General features: G+C 38.4%; 1 protein-coding gene across 1 annotated transcript in view; it reads right to left on the bottom strand.

Annotated features, from left to right (window-relative positions):
• RELN (reelin) overlaps positions 1-12,143 on the bottom strand; it is a 295,055-nt gene that overhangs the window by 210,841 nt on the left and 72,071 nt on the right. Inside the window, exon 3 of the mRNA XM_014963370.1 lies at positions 6,197-6,332. Coding sequence (XP_014818856.1) covers positions 6,197-6,332 — 136 coding nt within the window. The remainder of the gene's footprint in view (positions 1-6,196; positions 6,333-12,143) is intronic.

The following is a 12,143-nucleotide window of genomic DNA, read 5'->3' as shown; positions in this document are numbered from 1 at the left end:
TCTTAGAAGGTAAGTAATTCTTACCGTGATTGTTTTATTATTTAGACAATACTAGTAGAAAATGACTGAATTTCATTTTACTTCATGCAGGAGGTGCCAGAGTCCTGTATGGAAGCACGCCAAAATTTTAACAGAGTAGCCAAAGGCTGTATTGAGCTGCCTTCTGCTAACATACATAACAAGTGTGTGATACATTAAATTTGTATCATACAAAGAAAAGCAACTGTCCTAATATTGTATCATCTTGCAGTATCTATTCTGGCATTGCACAATGTTGATGAAAGTAGCATTTTATGCTCCTTGCTCATCTTTTGAATTAAGTCCAACTAACTTATCAAAAGAATTTTCATGTGCTTTTATTTTTAATAAATGTTCACATACCCATTCTTCCTGGCTTTGTTGGTTCTGCTTTTCTTATGCCTACACAGCATGAGTAAATGGCCAGTTGTCTGCAAACTTGGAGAAAATGTTAAAAACTGGACATTCCTCTCATTAAAGTGGGCTTTTAGTAGGAGTATCAGACATCTAAGAGAATATTAGACAACAGGCTTTATCTCCAAGGAAAAAGGAAAAAAATTGCAAGATTTTATGAATTTCACAAAATTACCTTTTTTATTCACACCCTTCAGCAGATTTCAATGGTTGTCCACACACTCAAAATTCTTGACAGAGACAAAGCTACTGACTGCTGAGGGCGGTGGGGATGAAAAATTAATTTTTATTATTTGTCACAAAGTGCTTATATTTAGGCATCTGAGTCTGTCTGGGTGGGCTTCAGATTCAGATTCAAAAAAGCTTAAAATAGATGCCTGCAGAAAGGTACATAGGTACATGGGAACCAGGTACCTAATGATCCACTTTGATAAATGGAGACCTAAGACTTGAATCAGCTGCCCAAATATATCTAAAATAATTTGGAATGTCCTAAGGAAACTGGTAGAGCTATAGAGACCTTCTAGACCTGCAGGTACCTCTCTCTAAGATGTAGAGCTGAACGTCAGGCCCTAGATGTCTATGGAAACAGACTGCACCCCCATTAACTCTCAAGGGAGTTACAGACACATAGCTCACACATAAACACCTACCTGGAGATACCTGTATATCCTATCTCCTGTTGAAATCAACTTAAAATCCCTTTGAGGAGCATAAAATCAGCTTCCATCCTTCCTCAAGGTTTTCTTCCTTTGCTCTGAACACTTATGAAAATTCCCCCATCACAGTACACTTTGTGCTACCATCTTCTGCTAACAAAGTTTCTGAAAACACCCAGAATCCCTCATTGGTCACATTTGTTTCCTTTACCACCACACAAAATAGACAAAACTTAGACAAAGCTAATAGACAAGCTATATCTAATTCTGCACAGTCAGTTTGGTTCTACACTGCTTGGGGTTCTACACTGCTCACATACTTAGAAGAGCCACAATGATTCCATGCATGGTGTTTGCATTTCACTGGAAAACTAACAAACACAGAAGATGAAGGAGGTAATCTGGGCACTGCGTCAAAACGGGACAGGAGAGCAGAGCCAAGATCTGAATCAAATATTGGCTCGTGATTTTCAGAATGTTACACATAATGCTGATTGACGTTACAACAATGCCTCTACCCAGGGAAGTGGAAAACTAAGCAAAGGAGTAATTTTTCTTCATAGTTCCACTAAACTGGCACACCAACAAGGAACAATTACTGATGATTTATTTTTTTCCACAAAGCAAAAGTTATTAGCAATATGGAAAAGTAAAACTAATGCAACACTGGACAAGTGTCAGAACTACCCTGACTGTAAACAGTGCCTGCACAACTCTTGTCTCAAATTGAGCCCGCACCAAAATCAAAGAGAGTAGTAAGAAATATCCTGCTTCATACTTACCTGGCAGTAAAGAGCAGGAAGAGAAGGGCAGCACTTAACTGAAGCAGGGAGTTGGTGCTTCACAGAACCCCAACGCCAAGGCTGTCTATACATTAAGGTTTCCATGTACATTATGAGACACTCTTCAACGGACTGCACAGATTGCAAGTCACAGCACCAACTAGAATGCTACAAACAATGATATATTTCACTGTACAATTCTGTTTCATCATAAAAACATGAGCAGAAAAACCGTATATGGCCATATAATTAAGAGTTGAGTGATTATATATAAATACAAGCAACCTAAGGGACCCTAGTTCTGACATTTCCTATTTTCTGCTTACTTTCCAGTTTCAATATTTGTGTGTATTATCATTGTGTATAAAGTAAACATAATTGTGTACTTAATCTTGAAGATAATCCTCTGTATTTCTTTCAAACAAATGAAAAATCCCACAGTAAACAATCTCTTAAATGACAGTTTAGCTAAGTGGTTTACCAGGAGAATGTAGTTCCTTCAGACAATACAGTCCTTTTCCACCCTGGCTAGAGGAATAATATAGCAAACCATGTAATCTTCTTGGATGTTTATTCAATATTTCCGTAATTATTATCATAGGTTTTCTATAGATGCTTTAAATAGGTAACCAAGCCTCTCAATCACAGTCTTTATGTTCTCTAGTGTTTGTACAGCATGATATTTCAAGTTCATACATTAACACAGTTGCCAGTTCCTAGAAACAGGCTTAAACACGTGGGCATGAAAAGACCAGTTGTGGAACAGGGTACTTCAAATTTCCCAGAAAGGAGTAGTATCATTAGGTGATTATGGGAAAAGGCATACTCTTAGGGAAAAACACACCTCCTTTCTTCAAAGTTTCTTCCAAGTTCCTTTCAGTAGTTCAGCGATCTGCCTCAGCATTCAGTGCCAGACCTTTACCAGGAGCTGTGCTGAGAACCAGTTGCTCCTTCTTCAGGAGAAGTGATGTGCCAGTGCCCAACCTCAGCAGTTACAGCTCTCTTAGGTCTGTTTTCATAGCGGGACACCACCACAGCTATTCCTGTTCCCTTTTAGCTATTTGCACCATAAGCTGTGCTAATTAGGTGTCAAATAATATGTATGATTGGGCCTTTTAGTACTTTCAAAGACTTCTCAATGTACAGAATTTTAAGATCAGTTGTGATGGGTCCCATCTCTTACATGGGTTGTTAGTCACTGCCTACAGACTCAGGCAGACAGCATTACAGAAGTCCAGTCCGCTATTAATAGAGGTTATAGTGAATATATGTATACACACAATCGTAAGAGACCTGTTCAATGACCAGTAAAAATGGCTACATAAGAAAAATGCTGATTTTCCAGAGTAATTTCTATGCCAGCCTATTCTATATTATACAGTAGCTGGAACCTCTACAATAAACCGTGCTGATGGTCAAAGCACAATATGCTTTTGCAATTTAGGTCAGCTTTATCACTTTTATAAACTAGTAGGTAAAGCCATCTATAAAACAACAAGCTTAACAACCTACAATGTAACCCACTGTGCCACCCTGCTTAACAGCCATTATTATCGCCCCCGACAAGCTGAGCTTTAACTAGGTTAGCATGAGCTTAGAGCAGAAATTATAAACAGTAAACCATGCTGATAACGTTTTACAAATTTGCACACAATCAGAGAAATTACTTGTTAGTCTAAAGGTGTACCTACTCATTTTTGGTGGTAAAGAACATTTACAGATGCTGCCAAATTGGTTAGGAGATCATGGGGCTCAACAACTGCTTAAAATAGTCCTAAATCACTGCTAAGAAAACTATTCTGCCATAAATGATGCATTTTAGCTTTTCTTTTCCCAGCTCATCTGGAGGTATCTATGGTGAAAAAATACTAAATGCCCACTGGCCTATGGGAGATTTTTCCTCCTGACCTTAGTCCATTTTCTCCCAAGAATTGTCCGGGGAGAGGTATCAACACTGCAAAAACCACACAGCAAAGCTAGTGCTAATTAATAACCTTATTATCCATCCCCAGAGAGGTCAAAGACTAATGAGCTGATCTGAATCACAGACGTATTGGCAACAAACAGCATAGGAAGCTCTTACCTATATTGCATTGTTGTCTGAGCCTATGAATCCAGGTACCTTTTGTAAATATTTTTAATTTATATTAAATTAAACCTAAATTAAACTTAATTTAATTCATATTAAATTTAGACTAGACTTGTAGTTAGTCTTGAGTGTTAAAACATCTTGTTTAAATTAAGCATTTGCTATAGAGGAGCAAATGGAGAGGCAGCTCTCTGACAATCCTGAAGTCAGAGCACTGGGTAAGGCAGGCAGACTAACACTGCACCCATAAAAAAAACCAACAACAAACAAAAAACTTTGTTAGCTGCAACTTGTGATTTAGTAGCACAGGAAACAACAGCTGAGGCAAGAAAGTGTGGGCAGTTGATTTCACTTAAACATGAATCAACAGTTGTATTAGTATCTGTGTTTCTACAGAGCTACTTGCCAGCTCTACTTCAACAATGACAAACATGAACAAAAAACCCCAATGCAAAACCATGGACAAAAAAAATCAGTCACAGGAAAATTAATAACAGTTTATAAACTGACCTCAAAACTCTCAATGGAGGGTCACATCTCATACAAATAAATACATTCACAGTCACTGTGCAAGCTAGGACCAACATTTCTTGACTACCATGAAAAACATCTGAGAAAGAAAGGGAGTAAGAAAGAGCATGCAGAGAAGATGCACATCTTGTATCTCATTTTTCTCAGGCAGCTCAAGGAACAAAACCTTGCTCCTGCAACTTGATCTATTTTTCTTTTTTTATATTTTTCTATTTTTCTCGTGCAACTTGAAACTATTTTTAGAGAAGAATTAAAGGAAGGTTAAAATTCACAGATTTTGCACAGAAAAAACTTAGTTGACGGATTTCCTCAAGGTATATATAACTATTTAATCAGGCTAGCTTTTCTGACACAAAATTTAAGTAAAACAGTGACAGTACTCCCTCAAATACTTAATCAAATTTGACTTGTCAAATAGTTAATGATAATCTTAAATATTGCAAACAGCTTCTCTGGTACATTGTAGAAGTTAATGAGAAACAAATACATTCTCAGAAGTTAGTTACCACTCATAAAAACTCTTTTTTCCCCCCATTTAGAAGAAAAAACTAGAAATAAAAAGGTCTTGATATTGTCACTGCAGCTAATAAATAACTATGTAACACTATAAGCAAAAAATGTGCATTATGTAGGAAAAGGGAAATAGCAAAGCCACAGATCAATCAATCGACAAATGCCGTGTTCACCATCAGCAATGTATGCTTTCAAAGGAATAAGTCACGCACTTTTTAAACAGTAAACCAACTTGATTCTCTGAGGCACTTACCTGCAGCTTCCCAGTACAGAAAGAAATGCAAATATATTCAGAGCACAATTTGTTTCAACAAACAGGACAGACACAGGAACACAGAAATGGTCTCACACACTGAAATGCTGCAACTGCTCACTTATCTAACTAGGGAACAGTCTGACTTTTTTTTTCTATGACAAGAACTTGAAGTGTTTTCTACTTTCAACTCTACTCTAGGTGGATACTCTCTCTCAAATGTGATCTACCAAAATTTTGGGACAAATAATTAGAAATTGCTTTAAGGTAAAATATAATAATATATATTTTAATAATTCATGTTAAGCCATGTATTTTTTTGGTACTTTATATGGTATTAAATCATCAAATAATGACATAGGTCCTTAAACAAATTACAAAAAAACCCTGTAAAAACAACCACTTTTTTCCACTGTTTTTTCCAGGTTGTAAAATATTTGAATTAAGCAGAAGTTAAAAGTGCTTATAAGTAGGAACAGTAAATACTTGAGTATAACTACTCTTGAATACTTGTATTTTATGTTGAAGCTTACAATCTGAATAATATGTCTGTGATGTTCTAATTCTTATTAAATGCAACCGTTAAAAAAATTACGTCAATGCAAATATGCTGTATACTTAAGGATCAATGATTTGATTAATAACTAAGAGGAATCAATTTATATTGAAATGCTAGACTTGAGACACTTGTACATTATTTCTCTGATGACATGCTACATTACAAACTACTATCTCCTTCCTACATGTCTTGGAATATAAAGTCCTAATATGCACAGAAGCTCTTCAGCCAGGAAGAACTCGATATTCCTACTTATAAACTCTACACCTTGCAGTACTGACTCCTTGATCCAGGCATAAGGTCCTAGTGCAAGCAGGTTAGATCATTTCATTATCTCCAAAGTGATTATCTTCTCATAGGCATTGCGTGAATACGTACATGAAGTTGACGCAGCCGGTCCCCGCAGGTGGAGCAATCCAAACAAAACTGAGGTTTGTAGTTGGGAGATGGCTCACGTGTGATGCAACCACGCTGCACATAAACTGGTTTCCAAACTGGTGGTCAGACATAATTCCTACGAGAAAGACACAGGGGAGATAAATAGTAACACATGGTAATGGCTCATCGCAAGGTGCTAAGAGACCGAGAAATACATCTGCCATGTGTGTCATCATGGCAACGCGGAGTGAAAAAAACCCCAGAGCATGCCACTGAGTAATTAGAATTAATGCCAGTGAAAACATTGGAGCTGGCCTTTGCTTGAGCCAAGGTTGACTTTGTATTTAGTACAAGGTTCCATGTATTTCCTACTGTTTTTCTTCATGAGACCAATACCAGAGGAATTACTTGCATTTTTAAAGGAGGAGTTGTATCACAGCTGCTGTAAATCAGTATTACATTAACTGATTTACACCCATTACAGGTAGAAAAGAAAATAAAACCTGAAGGAAAAAAAAAAGCTTTTAATAAGCAAAATGAAGCTTTTAGAGAAAGGTGTTATCTTTTAGTAGGCAGGTACATCTATTCAGAAAAAAGCAGGTGAGCTTTGGATTAATGAACTCTTCTTCTGATCTGAAATAAAAGCAGCAACCTTCAGCAGTTTTACCAGTATACATTCCTTTGATTCTTTTTTTGAATCAGCCTCTAACACATGGATGAATGTAAATGTCATCTATTAATCCCTCCCTCTGGAACTCACTGCAGTTGATCATTAGACAAAAGAATTGTATTTTTTAACAAAAACCCAATATCAGCCAGCAATCTTCTCCCCCTCAGAGCCCCTCTGTAATTTCCTACAAATTAGTGCAAACTTAGTTGTTTGTTTAACACTCTTTGGCTTAAAATAAGGCAATCTTACTTGAGTGGATTATTACACCTTTAATGCTAGTCCCCCTCAGAGCCCCTCTGTAATTTCCTACAAATTAGTGCAAACTTAGTTGTTTGTTTAACACTCTTTGGCTTAAAATAAGGCAATCTTACTTGAGTGGATTATTACACCTTTAATTACACATTAAACAGTAACTGCTGAAACTATTCTTTTGAATGCACTTATCAGAAGGAAATGCCTTGTTCCAGGTTACTTCAAATATTGAACCTTCAGTTCAGAAAATAATGAGACGGGCTGAAGCATTGCTAACAGGATCCAAAGGACAAGTGAATGGTAGCAGGTACCTCCATGCTCAACAAGGTGGCTGTTAGCTGCTGGGTGATTGCATCTCAGAAAGTTTATAGTGGCTGGTATTTCTTATATTTACTTGTTGCAATTCAAACAACAACAGAGAAATACCTAGCACCTCTCCCTCTCAGAATCCTCTACAACACTTTTTTGATGGCAGTTCTTCTGTAACGTGAACCCAGCAATTCCTGGTAACCCCACAGAGATCCAGAGGTGGAATGAGTTTGCATGGGAGAGATTTCCACCAAGGAGGGGGACAAATCCTTCCTAATGCAAACTGGCTGCTCCACCTGGTGCCTCTCCAGATGCTGCCATGCCAGCGGCACGGTGCAGGGAGGGGGCTGTCTCACAAGCAAACCATTCTGCATTTTATAGATCAAAAGCAACACCTGAAATCCCATTCAGGTACCGGTGAGAATCACAGACTGTAGCTCAGGGTTATGGATGTTATTTATCCCTAGGCCTATTAAATTCTAAATCAGCTTCAATTTTTTTTTGGAGGGCGAAATGAAGCCACAGTGAGTTTAAGTAATCTGTCCCGAGAATGACAGCAGGCAGGAGGTGATGCAGTGATGCCTGTATCTTTTACAAATGACCACAACCTTCTCACTTAGGGTTTTTCAATTAGTTCCCCACTGAAGCATACGCAAGGTCTTCCATCATTCACACAGTTACACCCTTCAGGTCAAACCCCCAAGCGATGCTAAAGCCTTTTGGGTCAGGAAAGCCACAGAGAAGGCTCAGGGAAACCTGGAGCCTCTTTTCTGGAGAGCAGTAGTATGGAAATATTTTACTGACTCTTGTTCATTGAAGACAGTAGATGCAAATGAGGTTTAACCATCTCTTGCTATGTTATACTGCCATTTAAAATCTTTATTTGCCTTCCTTTGCTAATTGGGAGCAGTGGTATTAATATCCTCACCCTTCTTGTGTGGTGCCCAGGCTCACTGCCCTGGTCTCACTGCTAAAGTCTATCCAGAGGTACTCTGTCGAGACAGATGTGTCCAAAAATCTGCCCAAACGGTCCCTTATAGTGCAAGTGGTATTGCTTTGCTTTGCTGACCATGAAAGGTGGTAATGCTGCTTCTTTCCCAAAGTTGTCTTGTGAGAGAGGGTCTTGTCCCTCTCTCTGAAATTTGTGCTAAAGCCAGTGATTCAGTGATGTGGGACAGGGTCTCCGGGATGGATGCAGAGCACCAGCTCTCATCTATCATCACCTCTGGCTGCACAATGGGAAACAGAGCCAGCTACAGACTTTAGCAGGTTAATTAAATAACAATCGCTGTCAGGGGAGAAACAGGAACAGCCCTTCAGTTTGAAGAAATCCCCCTTTCTCCAAAGCCGGCCAAATACAAGGGAGGACAAAGACTGCCCTAACCACATCCCCCAGCCGGGGGACGGGCACATCAACTTGGGAAATGTGACCGCTTCCCTCCTTGGCAGCAACTTGTGAGTTAATGAATTCCCTAGGTTTCAGGCAGCAGACTGCAAAAATGTGTCTAACACATCAAACACATACAACATCTGTGGAGAATTTCTTTCTCCTTTGATTTACAGTTTAAAAAAAGAACAACTTTGCAGTGACTAGAATAAATTCTAAACAATGAAAAAACAACTCATTCAATTTTTTGCTGAAAAAAGTCAATGAATTGCACAGAGAATATTCAAAACTCCAATTTTATCTTTTTAGCACCATTTTATCTTTATAGTTTACTAATAATTTATTATGGTAATTTATACAATGAGAACAATGCCTCCTCGTCTGCTGGACCTTTACTGGATACATCAAATCCAGTTTGGAGTTCAGAGTCTTTAGAACATTTCACAAAAATTAAGTACTGAAACTTCAGTGAGTGACAGAGTGATATTAAAAAAAAATCAAACCACCTTTTTGATGCTTAACCCCCACAGGTTCATACTGAAAAGATAAACATAGAAATCATAAAAATGCCAAAAATGGAGGAATGCAATTGATACTAAGAACCCCCTAATTAATGATAAAGAATGTTATTTCTTCTTCTTGCTTCTAGTCTTTTTGCAGTCCCCTGCTATGGAAGGCAACTCCTCCCTTCTCCTCCATCCCCTCTCTGACCTGGCAAGCTGCTTTCCCAAACTGAATGTTTGCCCCATAACAAATTCAAGGATAAACGGGAAACAACATTCTGCTGCAAAAAAAAAAAAAAAAAATTAATATAAGACAACCCTGATTACATAGCAGCTTTCAGAGCTTCAAAGACAGAACATGCCTTCTTTTAAGGTGCTCAGCTCAGGTCAGCACTGTTCTATAGGCATCCCCTCACACATCCTGTTGATCAGTACAACTATAGACTTTCAACTAGTATTTAAAAAAAGTATCAATCCTAAGGTAAAATTTTTAAGGTGTGTCTATATAAAACTCTATAAATGCTTTTGCAAATAGTCTAGTGTTTCCATGTCACTTATTTAATACCAAAACATTCAAAGGTTTGTGACAGCTGCACATCCACAGCCCTAAAACGTGCTACATACAAAGATGCCATTAGCATCCCTCTGAACTCCGTTTCCCTTGTTTTTTACAGCATGCACTTATCATACTGATGTCTTTCAGATATCTGTACTTTCCAGATTCTCTGTTCCCCTAAAATTTCTGAGGCTTTAGGAGTCTCGGTATAATCATTCAAATCCCAGACATGCTTTGTACCTGCCAACAGCACTGTGAGGAGAGGAACTAGACAGGCTCAGTCCTTCTCAAGATTGAACTCAGCAACTGCTTTTATTGTGTAAACTTTTTAAAATGGCTTAGCTCTGTTCAACGCACTCTCTGGTTTACCATGATTTAGTGGTGACTTTTTATCAGAGTTAGGTTGGTGGTTGGACTAGATGATCTTAAAGGTCCCTTCCAACCCAGACAATTCTATGATTCTACGATCTATGATCACTGAATCAAAGAACTTCTACGTGAAGAGATTTCAAGAGATAAATTAAATACAAGAAATACAGGGATGGAGGAAAATTATTGAATGGAAAATCTTAGGTAAAGTCAGATGACCAATACATGGCTTCAATCTTTACATGTGGAAAATAATTTCATTGATAATCAGAATTACTAGTAAGAAGCTAATGGAGGGAATTAGTTTCCCCCTTTTATGTGATGGCACACAGGAAGGTGAACAAGATATTGAGATGCTGGTTTAGGTGGCCCGTGACTGCCCAAGCGCAGCTCCTGAACATCTTATTCTTTGGCATATCTTCCCCAAAGCAGGAGGAAGAAAGATGCAGTAAGATTCACATCCTTTCCTACTTTCTAAGTCTGAGAATTGTGGATCTGTGATAGTCCTGACTTACATGTGGTAACTATGCAATATTCCTTATTAGAAAATGACGTGGCCTCCTTACACACACTCCTTAGGAAGCAGTTTCCTAAACAAGGACTTTATACAAGCAACTCATCTGCATGTCAAAGCCCTCAGCAAATCCTTCATTGAGGATAAGTGTCAATAGACTTTCTGGCACTGAATCAGACAGTAGGTAGTCTATCATTTCCTATCTACTATATGAATTGAGGATGACAGTAAAGGAGAGGGTTAATGTTAAATACAGGTGTAAAATGAATGTTTACATTTTGATTTTGCTGCCTCTAAACTGATTATCTGCTACAGGCTTCCATTTTCAAAGTTATGCATAAGAGTGACAGCAAAATGCCAAGCATAAAATATTGATGAAATACCAAGAAAATAAAGCTGTAAGCACCAAATCACTCTGGGATCTTTGGGAAAGTAATCATTCCTGATTAGCAGATAATGAATTTAAGCCAGAAACAGACACCTTCAAATTAGATTCTGCATTATTCAAAAATGAAGAACCTAGTCCTAGGAGCAGCCTTTTCCCATAGGAAACAGAGCTGGGGACCTACGTCTTCCACCCAGGCTCCAGCATCTTGAAGGAGGATACATAAACCCAGAAGCTGAGCACAGTTCTGTCTCGTGTTCCAAAGCAGAGAGTGATGCAAATGGGACTATGCCAGAATCTACGTCCCATGCTGAACATCACGTTGAAGTGACCAAACCAGAGCCTGCAGCTTGGTTGTCCCATGCAGCATCAGAGACCTGCTGTGAGAGGGGATACAGGACAGTTGCTTTTTCTTTTCCAAAATGGAGAGATGGTGGTAACCACATTTCTTATAATAATCTATCATTTAAAGCAATCTCTTTGGAAGAGAGCTTATACTTACAGTCTCTTCTTCCCAGAAGTACATGCTCTCTATGAAACTGAAAATTAATTGTATATAGAGGTTACCCCACTCTCCTGCTACCTCTCCACATCACTTGGGGAGCAACAGAGGTTGTGTCGCAGTTGGGCAGGTAGCTGGCAAAACCTGAATTCACACAAATCCAAGTGCAGACCCTAAGGAAATTTTTAGGCTAAAATGAATTCGCTGAATGAATACAAACACCAAGTGCATTTTACAGCTGCTGGAGCTGCAGCTTTCAGACCATATTTTCAGACCTAGGTACCTCCCTTTGTCCTGGTCTACTTGGATGTTTAAAGGACCTTTTTGATCCTTACCTGTAAACACTTGTACAAATGAAATACGTGTTTTCCTTGAATACTACAGCAAGTGAAATAATAGTTTATTTTTAGTTGCTGGAAGAACATTTGAGCAACACCCCTAAACTGGGTTACGAACCCTTTTCAGGACTCTCAAATGTTAAGTCTTAAAATCCTGCAGAG

Source organism: Calidris pugnax, unplaced genomic scaffold (genome assembly GCF_001431845.1).
Source record: "Calidris pugnax isolate Ruff unplaced genomic scaffold, ASM143184v1 scaffold44, whole genome shotgun sequence".
Classification (NCBI taxonomy): domain Eukaryota; kingdom Metazoa; phylum Chordata; class Aves; order Charadriiformes; family Scolopacidae; genus Calidris; species Calidris pugnax.
Note: the sequence above shows the minus strand (reverse complement) of the source record. Positions and strands in the feature narration are given on the sequence as shown.